The sequence below is a fragment of the Neoarius graeffei genome, chromosome 9 (assembly GCF_027579695.1).
Source record: "Neoarius graeffei isolate fNeoGra1 chromosome 9, fNeoGra1.pri, whole genome shotgun sequence".
Classification (NCBI taxonomy): Eukaryota; Metazoa; Chordata; class Actinopteri; order Siluriformes; family Ariidae; genus Neoarius; species Neoarius graeffei.
In genome coordinates this window covers 74,764,256-74,783,521 of record NC_083577.1, presented here as the reverse complement: position 1 = coordinate 74,783,521, position 19,266 = coordinate 74,764,256, and the positions used below count along the sequence as shown (strand labels likewise).

Genomic DNA, 19,266 nt, shown 5'->3' with positions numbered 1-19,266 from the left:
GATTTTTTCTTTATTTTTCGTAACGTGCCATAATAATTTGGCAGAAGATATTTATATCTACATTAATTTTTGTATTAATTTTGTGCAAGAGTGTCACATCTGCGCGCCTTGGCACGTAGACTCTCGGGTGCACTCTGGACAGTGCGTGCACCGAGCAGACTCTCATACGTACGCCGTAAATGACTCGCACCTGCATAGGATTAAGGCGCAATCAGTGCGCCTATATAAAAACTGTGAAAACACACTTACTTTGCGAAGTATTGAGTTGCGTTGCGGACACATTACCGAGCCTTATTTCCTTGTTTGATTTCCTGTTTCTCGTCTTTGATTCTGCCGAGTCTACGATAGCCTGTTTGTGTCTCGCTCGACCTATTGCCTGTTTCACCGTTTTACGATTTTGCCTGCCGTTCTGGATTGTTTACCGTCTTCACTTGTATTAATAAACACACCTTCTGCACTTCCATCCGTCTCCCAACCATCTCTGACAGAATACTTCACACTCCCTGATAAAGAGAAGCACATTCACCTGTTCATACGTCATGTTCAGGAACAAACTAATGTTAATGGCGCTGAAACAGACACCGTCACATGGTGCGGGTGGAGTCTTGTACTCGGACTCGACTCAATTTTTTTTAAATGAGTTGGACTTGAACACTGAGGAGTCGAGACTGGACTCGGACTCGAGGTTTAGTGACTCGACTACAACACTGGTTGTAGGCTCTTCAGCGTGTACGGGTAAGAAAGAAAAACACTGACGTTAAAGAACAAATCGCTGACGGCGCGTTTGATTGAGTTTCAGGTACAGTCGACTACACTCCAGATAAGAGAATGACTCGGAATGTTTTGCATGAAACTCACTCATTTGAAATTTCCAACGTTTTATTTCATGGTAGTTTCAGTTTCGTTTACGTGCTCGGAACGTGAATTGACTGGAAAGAGGGATATTGCTGTGCAAACAGATGAACCAGACAGACAGTGTTGAAATCCAGACAGAGACCGTTCGTTGTCTTCGAAGACAGGATTATCCAGTGTTCTTTGTTGGGAGATGAAAGCGTCTAATCAGATGATTTGTTTGAACTCTACAAGCAAAACCACGATGTAAGCGGCGGATATAAACAGCCGAGTTGCTCCAAGCTTCCACTACGCCACGTCGTCGCATACGTCACTTCCTCAGGAGGCCCATCTGGTATTTTAACAAAAATGAATTTTTCTAGAACACTATCTGGTCTCCAAAAATGAATGTTTGACTGTTGAAATCTACGAATACTTAACACGAGTTGACGAGTAAATCAGCTGGAGGATCTCTTTAACACAAATGTTGAGCATAAAGCAGTACCGAGACTGACCTTCTTCTCCGTTTTCTCCTTTTTCTTTTCTTCACTCTCCTTCTGAAGCTCGCCCTCCCTCTCTCGGTCTCTTCGCTTGTCCTGCTCACGGTCTCGGTCTTTATCCCGCACTCGTTCTCTGTCTTTATGTGAATCTCGCTCCCTGTCCTTGGTTCGATCCCGGTCTCTGTCCCGGTTCTTCTCCTTCTCTTTATCCCTGTCTCTATCTCCATCATGGACTTTCTCCTTATCTCTGTCCCGATCTCGCACTTTTTCTTTTTCCTTTTCTTTATCCCTGTCACGGCTTTTGTCTTTATCCCGATCTCTGTCCTTTGTCCTGTCTCTCTCCCGGGCTTTCTCAGTCCTCTCGCCATCTCTGTGTCGCTCTTTCTCGCTCCTCCTCCTGCTGCTGCTCTCCTGCTCCTTGGGCTGGTCTGGGTCTTTCTGCTCAGTGCTCTCTTTAATCTTCTCCTGCACAATACCAAAACCAAAGTTATCAGCAAACCTCGCTCTTTATCCGCGTTTATTCTATCCACATTCACTGGATATGGGTAATCGCGTGCTCTGATTGGCTACTCTACTACTAGGATATCAGCTCATATACCGTGAGTAGAGAAAAACAAAATGGCGGAGCCGGTCACTGAACCAACCGAGGACAACATAATTCTACTCGAAAACAAAACCCCAAAAAAATACAAAAAAAAGGCAACAAAATATGGAATAAAAGTATTTGATCCTAAGAACGTCTCTTTTTTTTTTCAAGAATTATCATCACATTTTTCACAAATTGCTCCTGTCATTTCGCCAGTTTGTTTACATTCTTTATCTTTAAGCATTAAAATTTGTTGAGTTTTTTTTTTTGAAGACTGGTTCAAAAGCTCAAAGAAGTTTGAAAATTACAGAACTGAAATGTCCAAGAAAGAATTAAATAAATTCAAAAGCTATTCTATACCTCGGCATGACAGCAAGACGGCACTTTCTACAAAACCCTCCCCCCCAAAAAAAACACTAAAGTCAATTTGTGCTGCCATCGATAGGTTTTGAAGAAGTCTGCCTAAACGGAAATGATTTTGTCGGATGTTTTGTATAAAGGTTTTTATTTATCGAATTTGCAAAAAATAAAAATGTTCAGTTTCTCAAAACCCAGTGAATGTGGATAGAACAAAACAGTTATTCCACTCAATCTTGTCGTACATGGCTTATAGTAGACTCGGTGCTGCGCGCCTCGTCGGCTATCAGCTCGTGTACGACTCGATTTCGTGGAATAACTCTTAAATATCCCAGATCTTAGACGTTACACTGACAAGCATGAAGATATTAGTGATCTTGGTGATTCCATGTTTGCAAACATGAGAGTCTTACTTTTCGGTTCTCCTTGCCCTGCGACCTGGAGGTGCTGGCTTTCCCCTTTAGGTCCACTTTGTCTCCAGCCAGGACATGCCTTACAGCCTCATCACTGGACAGCTGCACCACAGACAGTGCAACAGCAAAGATAATGATTTCTTGTCATGATTATACTGTGGCTTATTTATTTATGGATGGATTTATTGATGGGAGGGAGGGACGGATGGATGGATTTACTGATGGGAGGGAGGGACGGATGGATGGATTTACTGATGGGAGGGAGGGACGGATGGATGGATTTATTGATGGGAGAGAGGGACGGATGGATGGATTTATTGATGGGAGGGAGGGACGGATGGATGGATTTATTGATGGGAGGGAGGGACGGATGGATGGATTTATTGATGGGAGGGAGGGACGGATGGATGAATTTACTGATGGGAGGGATGGATGGATTTATTGATGGGAGGGAGGGACAGATGGATGAATTTATTGATGGGAGGGAGGGACGGATGGATGAATTTATTGATGGGAGGGATGGATGGATTTATTGATGGGAGGGAGGGACAGATGGATGGATTTATTGATGGGAGGGAGGGATGGATGGATGGATTTATTGATGGGAGGGAGGGATGGATTGATGGATGATCAAGTCCACATGCAGATTTGATCCCTGCGTGCACCACAGCACACTTCTCTCTGTGGACTTCCAGGAATTTCTCTGGGTTTGTTTATGGCCTATGATAGTCAAGTCAAGTTTATTTATATACAGTGCTGAGCGTAAACGAGTGCACCCCCTTTGAAAAGTAACATTTTAAACAATATCTCAATGAACACACACAATTTCCAAAATGTTGACAAGACAAAGTTTAATATAACATCTGTTTAACTTATAACAGGAAAGTAAGGTTAATAATATAACTTAGATTACACATTTTTTCAGTTTTACGCAAATGAGGGTGGTGCAAAAATGAGTACACCCCACAACAAAACTATTACATCTAGTACTTTGTATGGCCTCCATGATTTTTAATGACGGCACCAAGTCTTCTAGGCATGGAATGAACAAGTTGGCGACATTTTGCAACATCAATCTTTTTCCATTCTTCAACAATGACCTCTTTTAGTGACTGGATGCTGGATGGAGAGTGATGCTCAACTTGTCTCTTCAGAATTCCCCACAGGTGTTCGATTGGGTTCAGATCAGGAGACATATTTGGCCACTGAATCACTTTCACCCTGTTCTTCTTCAGAAATCCAACAGTGGCCTTAGATGTGTCTTTAGTCATGTTGGAAAAGTGCACGATGACCAAGGGGACGGAGTGATGGTAGCATCTTCTCTTTCAGTATAGAGCAATACATCTGTGAATTCATGATGCCGTCAATGAAATGCAGCTCCCCGACACCAGCAGCACTCATGCAGCCTCACATAAGGACACTGCCACCACCATGTTTCACTGTAGGCACCATGCAATTTTCTTTGTATTCCTCACCTTTGCGACACCATACAGTTTTGAAGCCGTCAGTTCCAAAAACATTTATCTTGGTCTCATCACTCCAGAGTATAGAGTCCCAGTAGTCTTCATCTTTGTCAGCATGGGCCCTGGCAAACTCTAGGTGGGCTTTTTTGTGCCTGGGCTTTAGGAGAGGCTTCTTTCATGGATGGCATCCATGCATGCCATTCCTCTGCAGTGTATGCCGTACTGCGTCACGGGAAATAGTCACCCCAGTTTGGCTTTCTACTTCTTTAGATAACTGCAGTGAACTTGCATGCCGATTTTCTTCAACCCTTCTCATCAGAAGACGCTCCTGTCGAGGTGTTAACTTCCGTGGACGACCTGGACGTCTCTGTGAGATGGTTGCAGTTCCATCTTTCTTAATTTTTTTGTACCACTTTTGCTACAGTATTCTGACTGATAAGTAAAGCTTTGCTGATCTTCTTGTAGCCTTCACCTTTGTGGTGTAAAGAAATGATTTTCTTTGGGGAATTCTGAAGAGACAAGTTGAGCATCACTCTCCATCCAGCATCCAGTCACTAAAAGAGGCCATTGTTGAAGAATGGAAAAAGATTGATGTTGCAAAATGTCACCAACTTGTTCATTCCATGCCTAGAAGACTTGGTGCCGTCATTAAAAATCATGGAGGCCATACAAAGCACTAGATGTAGTAGTTTTTGTTGTGGGGTGTACTCATTTTTGCACCACCCTCATTTGAGTAAAACTGAAAAATGTGTAATCTAAGTTATATTATTAACCTTACTTTCACGTTATAAGTTAAACAGATGTTATATTAAACTTTGTCTTGTCAACATTTTGGAAATTGTGTGTGTTCATTGAGATATTGTTTAAAATGTTACTTTTCAAAGGGGGTGCACTCATTTACGCTCAGCACTGTCGCACTTTGAACAATGGACATTGTCGCAAAGCAGCTTGACAGAATACGAATGATTTTAAACATGAGCTAATTTTATCCCTAATCTATCCCCAATGAGCAAGCATATACTGTACATTCTTTGGGGAAATGAGTGATTTTATACATGGACTGCAGTTTCATATTTTTGTTTGAAATCGTAAGCTTTGTTTATTTAGGCCGAATCCCATTTCACCCCTTGGACCAACCCCTTAGCCCTTCCCCTCCATTTTGCGCGTTCACGTGAAGGGGTAGGGGTATCCCAATCCCAGTTAACGCGGAGGGGTAGGGGAAGGGGTAGGGCTTCTGTACCCCTCCAAACGGAGATTTTCCTGGAGCTGACTCCGAACGAAGGGGTTTGAGTGATTTCCCACAATGCCATGCGGATTTCAGCGAGATTTCATGCGGATTTCAGAAAGATGGCGGTTCCCGCGGCGAAAGATTGTCATAAATGTATTTTCTCCATTATTTACGTGTTTTAAGTTGTTATCCAGAGGAAACACGCCGCTTGATTCGCTTTCGAGCTGAGAATGAGCAGCGATTTCTGAAATCCAAGCTGCTGCTAAAAAGCTTTGGGAGTGAGTATTGTTTTCGGTTGCTTGACTGCGTACGTTTTGTTCTGTTATTCTCGCTTTTATTGTTTACATGAGTGTTCTGACACCTCATTCTGTCGGATGTGGTGCACGAAGCGCCAAAGATCTCCCATTCAGTGGTGTTAGTTAACAAATCACACCCTGCCAGCAGAGATTTCTGGCTCTGACTGTAGCGGCTGGTCGCAGCCAATGACGCATTTGGTTGCGTTTTGCTAACGTAAACGCTGACGGAGGTACGCGATGACGTATGCGATCGTTGAAGGGCTATCCCAATACGTAAGGGTTGAATTTCAAGCCCTATCCCTTGTAGCTCAGTTTCAAGGGGAAGGGCCAAGGGGAAGGCGGAGGGGAAGGGGGAGGGGTAGAAATTAGAATTGGGATTGGGCCTTAATCGTTCAGATTAAATAAACGATTGCGGTTCATCTAGATATCGTCAGAAATAAAAGTAACTGCTCCCAGAAGCCAATGTGACTCGTGCCCATAGGTCGCGTTAACTGACAATTGTCCGTCATTGACGGATTTTTTTTTTTAGCTATGACGGAAAAATCTGAAGGCCGTCGGTCATTTTGACAGATGTTTACCGTTACCAATAACAATAATAACCTAATAATAACAATAATAAAACATAATGAAACACACAATTGAAATGACTGGCAAGTTGTGGCAGAGTTTTCTTACATACAGTATACATAGTCTTCACTGCCGTCACTTTCGATCTGAGCCGACATTGCGGCAGTCTTGATGTTCAGTGCATAGGCTACTCATGTATACACTGTAGCCACTGCGCAAGGCTGTTCCCCCCATCGCGCTCCTGACCGTGCTCTGACTTTTCTAACCACTACCACAGTGAGATGGATTAATGTTTCCCTTTTCTGCAGAAGGCACGTCATTTTTGCTATTAAAAAAGAGATGCATTGGGTTGTTTGTGTCGTTTCCCTGCCTGTACAATAGCGCTCATTTAGGCTAGTTGTTTTCTTGTTTTTAAAATGAAACAAATGTCGATTTATTGTATTCTTCCCCAGCAAGCTTAGGAACATCACTGCTCGAATATCTGCTAAGCTATCATTTTAATGAGAGCACGGGTAGACAAACTAACATTTAAACATAACTTCGTTTTATTTAAGACCTTCCGTGTCCGGTTCCAGGCTCCGCCGAGCCGAGACGCGGGGTGCAGCTGCACCACTGGTGCAGAAAGACGGCATGCTGCAGGATTTCCTCCCTATGAAGAGAGTACTAGCAGGGTCGGGAAATCCAACTTTCAGAGGCTCTTGCCGGCTTCTGATCACTTCCCTGGGAGAAATGTTTCCCGACTTCAGAACTTTGGCTGAAGTGGCGCTGGTTATTCCAGTCTCCAGTGTCGCAGCACAGCGCGGGTTCAGCCTTCAGAATAAAATTAAAACCTCAATGAGAAGTCGTCTATCCGAGGCAAAGACGCAAAATTTAATGACAATTGCCTCGGCAGCAGTCTCCACTGACGACTTTGATTATGCACAAGCGAGCTCCCAATTTAAATCCATGCGGGCCAGAAGGAAGGTTTGAGCTCACGCAAACAGGTCAAATTAGATTGTCACTTAAATCGTTGTAGTGGACTGTTCATATTTTAACTGCAATTGTCTTGCTACGTTGTAAAATAACATTGTTCATATGCCCGTTAAGGCTCAACAGCCGCAATGTTTTTAGCGGAGGGAAAATGGGTTCACAAGTGACCGAACGTCAGAATCTCTGTTCATCTTTTTGCATCATAAATACGTAAATAAATGATTAAATAATACAAGCTTGTTCTGTGAATTAATTTTTAAATGAAAATGAGTCCATGAAAACACAAGTTATTAAATATATAGCATTTATGGCCTATATACATTGTCATTTAAAAGTTAAAATAAAATGACAGATAATAATGGACAATGACGGAATTTTTACGACCCTGTCCGTCAAAATGACGGACAATGAAAAAGTCGAACGTAACCACCGCTCGTGCCTCATATCAATTGAAGGCTTTTCTGTCAGAGAACTTTATTCACCTCTGGCTGCTATTTTGGCTTAAAAAAAAAAAAAAGGCAGAAACGTGAACAATGGAAGTATAAACGCTACAAATACATGGTAAATATTGGCACCTCTGAGGCACACGCTATTTGGCCAAAAGTATACGGACACCTCTCAATCACAGCCAGATGTGCTTTTTGAACATCTCAGCCCAGGTCCTACAATACTGATAACTATAAATAAAATCGGTCCCCTGCAGTTTATATGGTTGGTGCTCACACCAGACTGATAATGATACCTATAGCCCAGGCCTGGGTTTATCCGTATCGCCGAGATTGCTCGTGGAGCCATTTTTCCAGGCCTGAAAAAATCTGATAAAACATCTGACCAACCAGGTAATTATTTACATGTGACGTTGTCAGAGCACGTGCTATTTTTCCTCAAGCATCTTTGTACATTCTTATTGCATCATGAAGAAGTCACGGAATACAGATTCACGGAAAATAAAAAATACAAAAAAAAAACCCCACAAACCACTGATCTTTTATTCACAGATATGTGATTTTCCATGAAATATCATTAGTAAATTAATAAACATAAATACAGGTAAGATATTTTAATTATGAACTTTGGCAGTCCAAACGTTTAATTGTTTTAGACTTCTTAATTTTTTTTTTTTATCCGTGATGCATCATCCGTATGAAATCGGTAACCAATCTGTAATAAACTGAAACGTCCGTGACCGATCCGTAAATTATTAACATCCGTGATGCATCCGTAACCACTCCGTATTTTGTATCCTTTTTTTATTATATTTCCGTAGTCTGTGACCTATCCGTATTATATCAACCACCGGAGTGTGTACATGGGATGTTTTGAAGTCCAAGCTGTACGGTACGACCCGGAATAATGTGCTCCTACTTGGAAAAAACTTCCAGGACTATTCCTAAGTTGCACGCGTTTATTTCCCTGAGTGTCAGGACCAAGCGATATTATAGTCAGGATTATAGTTGTGGTGTTTCTGCTCCAGACTGGACTAAATTCAGGTAGCGGTACAGTCAGAGTTGAAGATGCAGATATAGTTATCGGTGTTGTGGGACCGGGCCCTTAGTCTCCTTTTTCTAACAACCGCCACTCTTCTGGGAAGGTTTTCCTCTCAAAGGTGTTCAGTGCGGCTGAGGTCAAGGCTCTGTGCACATCACTAGGGTTGTTCCACTCCAGCCTTGGCGAACCAGGTCTCAATGGCCCTAGCTTTGTGCACAAGGGCATTGTCATGCTGGAAAACATTTGTGCCTCTTATGCCCCTTTTCCACCAAAGCAGTTCCAGGGCTGGTTCGGGGCCAGTGCTTAGTTTGGAACCGGGTTTTCTGTTTCCACTGACAAAGAACTGGCTCTGGGGCCAGAAAAACCGGTTCCAGGCTAGCACCAACTCTCTGCTGGGCCAGAGGAAAGAACCGCTTACGTCAGCGGGGGGGGTGGGGGTGGGGGGGGGGTGGAGTTGTTAAGACCAACAACAATAAGACCGCGAAAGATCGCCATTTTTAAGCGACGAGAAGCAGCAGCTGTACAAACGCGAAGTCATCCATTATTATTATTATTATTGTTGTTGTTGCTGCTGCTGCTTCTTCTTCCGTGTTGCTTTTGCTTCAATATTCGCGCCAAGGTTTATGCAAACGCAGCGACATAACTGACGTATACAGCGATGTAATGACATGGCTTCCCTTAGCACCGCGAGCGATGGAAAAGCAAACTGGTTCTCACCTGGCTCGCAAGTTGAACGAAATTCGAAATTGAACGCAAGTTGGCCCCGAACCAGCCCTGGAATTGATTTGGTGGAAAAGAGGCATTAGTTACAGTGAAGGGGAAATTGTAATACTACAGCATACAAAGACATTATCTCATCTCATTATCTGTAGCCGCTTTATCCTGTTCTACAGGGTCGCAGGCAAGCTGGAGCCTATCCCAGCTGACTACGGGCGAAAGGCGGGGTACACCCTGGACAAGTTGCCAGGTCATCACAGGGCTGACACATAGACACAGACAACCATTCACACTCACATTCACACCTACGGTCAATTTAGAGTCACCAGTTAACCTAACCTGCATGTCTTTGGACTGTGGGGGAAACCGGAGCACCCGGAGGAAACCCACGCGGACACGGGGAGAACATGCAAACTCCGCACAGAAAGGCCCTCGCCGGCCCCGGGGCTCGAATCCGGACCTTCTTGCTGTGAGGCGACAGCGCTAACCACTACACCACCGTGCCGCCCACAAAGACATTATATTTTTTTATATAACATATAAACCGTGTGCCTCAAACTTTGCGGCAACATTTCAGAGAAGGCTCACATCCAGGCATGATGGTCAGGTGTCCGCAAACATTTGGCTCGATAGTGTACGCTGCCATGCAACCTTTTCTAATTAATAAAACGAGCATCACTACACTCCCTTGATGAGACATTTGACATGGATCCGGTTTTCACTGGCTTCCTAAAATCTAAGGTCACCATTTACAGTTCTCAGGGATATAAACAGATCTTCGATATCGCCACCATTCCGATCAACTGATTGCTAAAAGCCTGTAAAAGCTGTTTCATCCTGACCTTGTTGAGGCAGCACTTGGCGATGGTCTGGAGCAGCTCGTTGGTTTTCTCGGGTTCGTGCCCGGCCACTATGCGTGCAGGTTTAGCAGCCACGGGTTCTCCGCTCACCAGCATCACAACATCTATGGCCTTCTGAAGGAACGCCATCTTGGAGTCTTTATCCTACATGGCAAAAAGAAAACAAAACAAAAAAACCATAGTGAGTTAATCTCTCTTTTTGTTACAATGACACATTCGCATTATTAAAAATAAATCGACGTGCAACGTAGGCATCAATCTTACAGTCGTCTATCCACATTAATACGGATAATAACGTCTGGGCTGAACGCAATTCTCTAGACTGTACTGTAAATGGGCCGTATATTATGATACAGCGCAACTGTCCGTGTTCCCATTAGGAGTCGATTATAATTCAGCCGGCTGCTAATGAGCTTAGACGCGCATCACAGACAGCAGACGCTATTAATCACGAGCCATTATTACCCACTACAGGGCATAGAGTTCATAGTTCTGGAATATTTGATTGGACATTTAATCACAGAAGAGTATCTAAAGAGGAGTCGTCGTCAAATAAAATCTGCCGAGCATTTCTAAAACCCCCACGCTGCTCTCTCAGGATGAAGTGCGTGTACGAGAGAGATCCATTGTGCACATGAACATCAAAGGATTTGGGTCCTTTTACACGGCACGGTGTTTTCAAAAGAGACTGCAGGGCTCTACGTTAACTTTGAGACATGGTTACCCATTCGGGCAACCATTTGTAGAAATCTGGTTGCCCAAACTCAGAACATGGTTGCCCAAATATTACATATTTTTTTATTTATTATTCAACCTTCTCAGACGCTGTCTGTATCAACAAGCATTGACACTAGCGCCCCGTGCGAGTAATGCGGTAATTAGTCACGTAGTGAAGGACATACCAATATTCAGTCCCCCCAGGATTTCACGGGCCTTTTTTGTGATTGTTGCGGGCTAAAATGTCTGATGTTGCGGGGGGGTTTCCAAAAAAATGTGATGAAAGTTGCGGTGTTTTTTAGGTTTTTGTTGCGATTACATTGTGGGAGAAAGTGAAAGTTGTGAGAAATTGTGCGATTTTCTCTTTTTGTGATTAAAATTGAGTGATATGTTAAATATTAAGTTATTACTGAAAAATTATTGATTAAAAAAAACAAAGACACTGAGAAATGGTCCTATAAACATCTTTACCAATATAAAAGATTACCAGGACTACAAAAATGCAGAAAAATAGGCTTTACTTATCCAAATGCACCTGTTGGTTCAAAAGTTAAAGTGCATAGAACCTCACAGCACAACATGAAGTTACCTTAAAATATAATATAAATGCCTCAGCTTTCATGTAAGAAAAAAAAACTATTAATACTAGTACTGTGTGCAGGCAGTCTCTCCTGAAGACTAAATTAAACAATAATTATAAACTAATAAAATAAATGGCTCAGGCTTCATAGAATAAAAAAAAAAACAATTTGAACAGAATCTCACAGTATGATGCTGAAGCTGCCTAAACAATGGAAAATAAAATACCATTTTGGCAAAAATGTTGGCATCCATTAATTTCTTGTATTAAGTAAAAAAAAAAAATAAAGTGCACACAGTCCTTCACTGTAAACATCACACACTTTCAGTAACAGAATTTAAGCCTACAGAAACACTGATTCACACATCATGCAATGTTGCCAGATACTGCTGACGTTTTCCAGCCCAAAATATGTTCAAACCCGCCAAAATGCCCTTGAAAGCACCCAATCTGGCAACACTGCGCACGCCAACGATTGGTCAAATTTGCGGGAAAGTTGCGGTGATTGGATATAATTGCAACGCCGCCCTGAATTCGCGGGGATTGGTTGAATTTGCAAATCGCAACATCGTGAAATCCTGGAGGGTCTGAATAGAACACTGAATATGCACTACGCGATAATTATTAGCAATGGGAAACTGCATTGCGAGCCCGCGATGTGCAAATGTGAATTCCGCTAGTTGTTGAACATCCTGTAATGATAACATAGACGCGTTTTTTCCGAGTCAAACAATCGCAAATCGTGATGGAATTTCATCATAATATGAATGAATAAACATCATTTTTCACATAAGTTGACATATTTGGGTAGTTGCCCGATCGGGCAAGCATTTGTGAGAGTCTGGTTGTCTGAATCTATTGAATGGTTGCTCTGGGCAATCGGGCTACTGTTAATGTCGAGCCCTGGACTGGGTGTGAGAGTTTATGCCATGTCACCAGTTCTTCATCATTCTTGAGCTCTCCATTTCCCCCCCTCACAGAGCAACACAGTCCTCGGAGTCTGTTTCTTTTACAGGGTCACAGTGATCGTGTTCAGCGGATTAGTAGCATCCAGCTCGTTGCCCCAATTTCACGACATGCTCCACAAACTTAGCTTTCTGTTGCAGTTTCGGTGAGCCTGTGCCCTCTGTAGTCTCACACTCCTGTTCTTAACTGACAGAAGTGAAGTGGAACCAGATGCAGCCCATCTGCCTCAAGGTTCGGCATGCGTCTGGAGATGCTTTTCTGTTCACCGTGGTTGCAAGGAGTGGTTACTGTGTTACTGTAGCCTTCCTGCGAGATCAATCAGTCTGCCCATTTTCTTCTGTCCTCGCCAGGCTTGTAGTACTCGAGTATGACTCGTGCCCTAATTTTAAGGACTCGTGACTTGACTCGGACTCGTGCATTAACTGCATTCGGATTTGTAAACTAGAGACGAGGGCTCGGATTTTTTCTTTATTTTTTTTGTAGCATGCCATAATTTGGCATAAGATATAAATATCTGGCGGCACGGTGGTGTAGTGGTTAGCGCTGTCGCCTCACAGCAAGAAGGTCCGGGTTCGAGCCCCGTGGCCGGCGAGGGCCTTTCTGTGTGGAGTTTGCATGTTCTCCCCGTGTCCGCGTGGGTTTCCTCCGGGTGCTCCGGTTTCCCCCACAGTCCAAAGACATGCAGGTTAGGTTAACTGGTGACTCTAAATTGACCGTAGGTGTGAATGTGAGTGTGAATGGTTGTCTGTGTCTATGTGTCAGCCCTGTGATGACCTGGCGACTTGTCCAGGGTGTACCCCGCCTTTCGCCCGTAGTCAGCTGGGATAGGCTCCAGCTTGCCTGCGACCCTGTAGAACAGGATAAAGCGGCTACAGATAATGAGATGAGATATAAATATCTACATTAATTTTTATATTAATTTCGTGCAAGAGTGTGACTCTTGCGTTAGATTCTTGGGCTCGCGTCGGACAGCGGACGTATGAGAGTCTGCTTAAACGACTCGTGCCTGCACAGGATTATGACCGCGACTCGGCCCGGTCTGTTGGTTGAGCGTAGCCGGCTAGCAGTGAAGTAAACAAACGCCCCCTGACCGATGCCAAGTGGTGCACATATATTTCTCCACGTGCATCGGCCTGGATCCATCCCTGGTAAATTATCATGATCTTACCGGGTGAACTGTAATCGGCATTCCGATGTGTTGTAGTCAGGCTTGTAGTACTCGACTCCGACTCGTGCCCTAATTTTAAGGACTCGTGACTTTACTTGGATTTGAGCACTGATGACTCGGACTCGTGCATTAACTGCATTTGGACTCATAAATTGGACATGAGGGCTCGGATTTTTTCGTAACATGCCATAATAATTTGGCATGTTTATATCTACATTAGTTTGTATACCAATTTCGTGCAAGTGTCTCACACCTGCGCACCTTGACACGTGCATCAGGTAGACTCTCAGGCGCACTCCGGACAGCGCATGTATGAGAGTCTACTTAAACAACTCACACCTGCACAGGATTAAGGCGCAATCAGAGCGCAGATATAAAAACTGTGAAAAAACACTTACTTTGCGAAGTATTGAGCTGCATTGCTGACACATTACCGAGCCTTATTTCCTTGTTTGGTTTCCTGATCCCTGATTTCCTGTTTCTCGTCTTTGATTCTACCGAGTCTACGATAGCCTGCTTGTGCCTCGCTCGACCTATCGCCCGTTTCACGATTTTGCCTGCCATTCTAGATTGTTTACCGTATAAACACACTTACATCCGTCTCCCAACCATCTCTGACAGAATACTTCACACTCACTGATAAAGAAAAGCACGTTCACCTGTTCATACGTCATGTTCAGGAACAAACTAATGTTAATGGCGCTGAAACAGCTGCCGTCAAACGGCGTGATTGGAGTCTTGTTCTCAGACAACTCTAATTTTTTTTTTTTTTTAAAAGACTTGGACTTGAACACTGGGGACTCGAGACTGGACACGAAGTCTCGTGACTCGATTACAATACTGGTCCTGTCTCATCAATTACAGAAATACTGCTTAGATGTTTTAAGTTTTCACACCATTCTGGAGATCCTCATGTATCAATCAAGCTGGATATGAACGGATGTTCACACACACACAAAAAAAAAAATTGGTGTTGCTGAAAATCCTATAAAAACTCAGAAAGACGTTTGTATTCCACGCTGCTCCTGAGTGTGTGGAGATTTACCCAGAAGACAACTAACTAATGCAAACTTAACTCACCCGACTTCAAATCATACAATTTACACTTTCAGCGACTGATAGAAGTGCTTTGGAGTCTTTATCAAAAACACATCCTCAGGCTAGTCCATGAGATCAGAGACTAACAGCCCCACTGAGAACATTTAGCAAAAAAAAAATCTATCGTTCCGTATCATTTCTTTTAATTAAATAATAATATTAAAAGAAATGAAGAAAGCAAGCAAACACAAACCCATCAATTAAGACAAATTAAACTAAAATCACTGTATAACGGTGCTGTATAAATGGAGGACAGGCCGGTCTGTCGGCTTATAGACGTGAACTATAAACAAAGGCTTCAGCTGTTGGAAGATTCAGCACTGGCTTAATCATAATAATAATAATAATAATAATAATAAATGGATTATTGAGCATTTTTATTGGCATAGGCAATAAAAGACTGAGGCCGCAGGAAAGAACTCACTGTAATTAGTGCGCTTGGGGTAAAAAATGAGATGATGTAAGCCAGGGTTTTTTCTAGAAAAATTTAGTATGAGGGCGCTCACCATGGCGAGGGAGCGAAGCGGGGGGGAGATGATGCCGGTTGTCCCCCCCCCCCGCGCAAAGCCTTTGAAAAATGCTCCAATGGGACATTCTGAGGCTATCTGAGAGGGAAATTGTAACAAATTGTCTGTCAACATTGAAAAAGAAAGAAGTAATCTTCTTCTGCCCCGGACAGTCTTTGGCTTTCTTCCGCTTCATGCCGCGGGATGACATCTTTAAATGCCCAAGTGTCAACAAAAACAACTCGCGAACTACTTCTGTCAAAAGCTCCCGCGCCGGTGGGTGAAAGGTCATTCAGTCTCGAGAAATCTCGCTCTACAAGTCAGCTGACCTTGTATGTAACCCATGTCAAATCTCGCGAGAGCAGCCGCGACAAGTAAACAACTAAACAATATGGCGCCTCAGTCTGGAAAACGCCAATTCGGATTGTTTTTGCACCGTCTGGCGGTATATCTACTATGATTGGAATATTTTTGGAGCAATTATAACGTATTTGATGATCAGACACAGTGTCACGTAGTGTTGCTGGGATGTTTTCACGGAGTCGGTAAGGGGGCACACGCCGAGAGTAAGAGGGCGCAGCGCCCCTGTTCCCCCGTTTAGACGAAAGCCTGATGTAAGCAGATGGGTGGTGTGGTATTTTAGGACTCTTTGGCTCTTTTCCACTGCCTTGTACTGACTCGACTCGACTCACTTTTGGTATCAATAGTTCATTTTCCACTACAAGCTGACTATGATGGCAAAGCCGCATGAAAAATCGCTGTGATGTTATTTTCAACACGACACACACACAGCAACTTCCTCCTCCTTCTTAATAATATTGATGATGATTATGATACAGGGCGGCACGGTGGTGTAGTGGTTAGCGCTGTCGCCTCATAGCAAGAAGGTCCTGGGTTCGAGCCCCGGGGCCGGCGAGGGCCTTTCTGTGCGGAGTTTGCATGTTCTCCCCGTGTCCGCGTGGGTTTCCTCCGGGTGCTCCGGTTTCCCCCACAGTCCAAAGACATGCAGGTTAGGTTAACTGGTGACTCTAAATTGACCGTAGGTGTGAATGTGAGTGTGAATGGTTGTCTGTGTCTATGTGTCAGCCCTGTGATGACCTGGCGACTTGTCCAGGGTGTACCCCGCCTTTCGCCCGTAGTCAGCTGGGATAGGCTCCAGCTTGCCTGCGACCCTGTAGAAGGATAAAGCGGCTAGAGATAATGAGATGAGATTATGATATATTATTTATTATTAATAATCAGGGCTCGAAATTCGCGGTGGTCCGGTCGCCTGACGCGACTTAATTTGTCATTTGGCGGGTAATTCCTGTCACTAGGCAGCCCGGCTGGCTAGTTGAAAATAAAATAAAAAAAAAAAATTTATATATATATATATATATATATATATATATATATATATATATATATATATATGAAGCGAAGATTCAGACTAGGGCTGTGCGATATATCGAATATACTCGATATATCTCCGAAAATTCTGTGAGAGATACATATAATTATTATATCGTAACTATAGAGTATTTTATGGTCATCTGCCGACTTGCGTTTGTTTCGTGCTTGTTGCGTTTGTTTAAAACCTTTTCCGGTGGTTTTCTCCCTGTCCCTCAGGCAGTAACGCGAGAGGCTGCCTAAGGGTAAAAATAAATAAATAAATAAATAAATAAATAAAAATTACGTCACGCACTCACCAACCAATCTCGGGCAACATCTAGGTGCGGAAAGGAAGCACTTTCGGGAACTTGCGGGAAGATTTCCTAGTTCCGGTTTACAGCGCTGACTCAGTTCGTACAATCGCTGGTGTTGCGTAGGCTACCGTGTAAGCTCTGTCCAATTTCAGCGACAAATTAAGAATGGAAGTGGATGAATTGGTTCCTAAAAGAACTAGTAAGGGGTCAGTCATCTGGCATTTTTTTTGGATATCGTGAGGAGGACGTGGAACAGCAAATGCCAGTTTGTAAAGTGTGCAAAAAAAAATAGTATCAAAATACTCGGGTCTTGAAATAAATGCACATTAGTCATGAACAATGGTAACTACTCTCTTTTGTGTTATTTTTGACAGAAGTAAAATTCATACATGAACAAATTTTGGCGAGTTGATTTTCTGTTTGGTGAGTTACTTTGAAAGGTAACTAGTCCGGCTGGCTGGTGAAAAAAATATATGAAATTTCGAGCCCTGATGATGATGATGATAATAATAATAATAATACCACCACTAGTTGCCACGTAATGAGCCGACAAATAAAATAATTAAAACTTCGGTGGCCCATCATAGACACAGGACTACCAATCCGAACATGTTGATTCGCATCCCCACTCAGCATATATTATTTGGGGAAAGTTTTGTTGAAGGCAGGGCTTTCCCCAAAGCGTGGAGACGCCAGCGCCGCGCTGTCCGACGCCAGCGCCTCAGTCGGAGTAACGCCATGCCATGATGTTTGATTTATTACAAAACCTCGGTCTAACCGTTACATTACCTGTAACTTGGGAAAAAAAATAAAATAAAATCAACAGAGGGTTAGACAGAATATCAGTACAGGCTTGCTAATTTTAAAATGAGATCCCTGCAACCAGGGCTTTCCCCAGAAAAATAAATAAATAAAAAAAATCAGAGCGGTGCCACTGATGCGCAGCCCAGCCTGTAAGGACTGGCCTGGCCTGGCCCGGCTCGGCCTGGAGGGCCCTGAAGGCTGCTGGATGGTCTGGGGGCATGCTCCCCTGGAAAATTTTTGAAATTAGAGACTTCAAATGGTGCATTCTGGTGGCACTAAGGACTGATTTAGCCACAATTCAACATAATTAAATTTGTTTTTTACCTCGTCAAATATGCACAGGGCAAAATTAGATTTGAAAAGAAAACGCTTCACAGCAAACCTCTTCATCTTGCAATTCCAGGATGCCAGGAACAGAATCGAGCTCAGATCACGCAACAGTGTGATCTAGTGACCAGTGCAGTGCCTGGAACGTGGTTTTATGTATGATCGCGAATGGCAGTCAGTGCACACAGCAAAACCCTTTATTTTCACTTCTTCCTATTTCTAGAGAGTTAGTATTCATTTTCAGAGGGAAATGGGAGATATTTAGGTGCAGAAAATACTCTGTATTGTTCAATTCATGGTGTTGATTTATTTTTTTCTTTGGTGGGCAAGTGACAGCTTGGCGCCGGCGTCACGGACAGCACGGCACTGACACTTGCCCACCAAAGAAAAAAAAATCAATCAATACCATGAATTGAATGATAGAGTACTTTCCGCACCTAAATATCTCCCATTTCTGGACTGCCATTCGCGACCATACATAAAACCACATTCTAGGCGCTGGTCACGAGATGGCGCAGTTGCATGATCTGACTTCGATTCTGTTCCTGGCATCCTGGAATTGCAAAATGAAGAGGTTAGCTGTGAAGTGTTCATCTCATCTCATTATCTCTAGCCGCTTTATCCTGTTCTACAGGGTCGCAGGCAAGCTGGAGCCTATCCCAGCTGACTACGGGCGAAAGGCGGGGTACACCCTGGACAAGTCGCCAGGTCATCACAGGGCTGACACATAGACACAGACAACCATTCACACTCACATTCACACCTACGGTCAATTTAGAGTCACCAGTTAACCTAACCTGCATGTCTTTGGACTGTGGGGGAAACCGGAGCACCCGGAGGAAACCCACGCGGACACGGGGAGAATATGCAAACTCCGCACAGAAAGGCCCTCGCCGGCCACGGGGCTCGAACCCGGACCTTCTTGCTGTGAGGCGACAGCGCTAACCACTACACCACCGTGCCGCCCATATTATAGATCATATACAAAAAAATTAAATTAAAGCAATTGTGATCATCATAGATGCTGAAAAGGCCTTCGATTCGGTCAACTGGAACTTTCTCTACAGAGTCCTACATAGATTCAGCTTCCATGATACAATTATTAAACCCAAACAGGCACTATATGACAATCCTACAGCT

General features: G+C 43.5%; 1 protein-coding gene across 2 annotated transcripts in view; it reads right to left on the bottom strand.

Annotated features, from left to right (window-relative positions):
* traf3ip1 (TNF receptor-associated factor 3 interacting protein 1) overlaps positions 1 to 19,266 on the bottom strand; it is a 108,041-nt gene that overhangs the window by 68,344 nt on the left and 20,431 nt on the right. For both annotated transcript variants that reach the window (XM_060930281.1, XM_060930282.1), the window contains exons 3-5: positions 10,258 to 10,419; positions 2,688 to 2,789; positions 1,347 to 1,796 (exon numbers count right to left, since the gene is read on the bottom strand). In XM_060930281.1, coding sequence (XP_060786264.1) covers positions 1,347 to 1,796; positions 2,688 to 2,789; positions 10,258 to 10,419 — 714 coding nt within the window. The remainder of the gene's footprint in view (positions 1 to 1,346; positions 1,797 to 2,687; positions 2,790 to 10,257; positions 10,420 to 19,266) is intronic.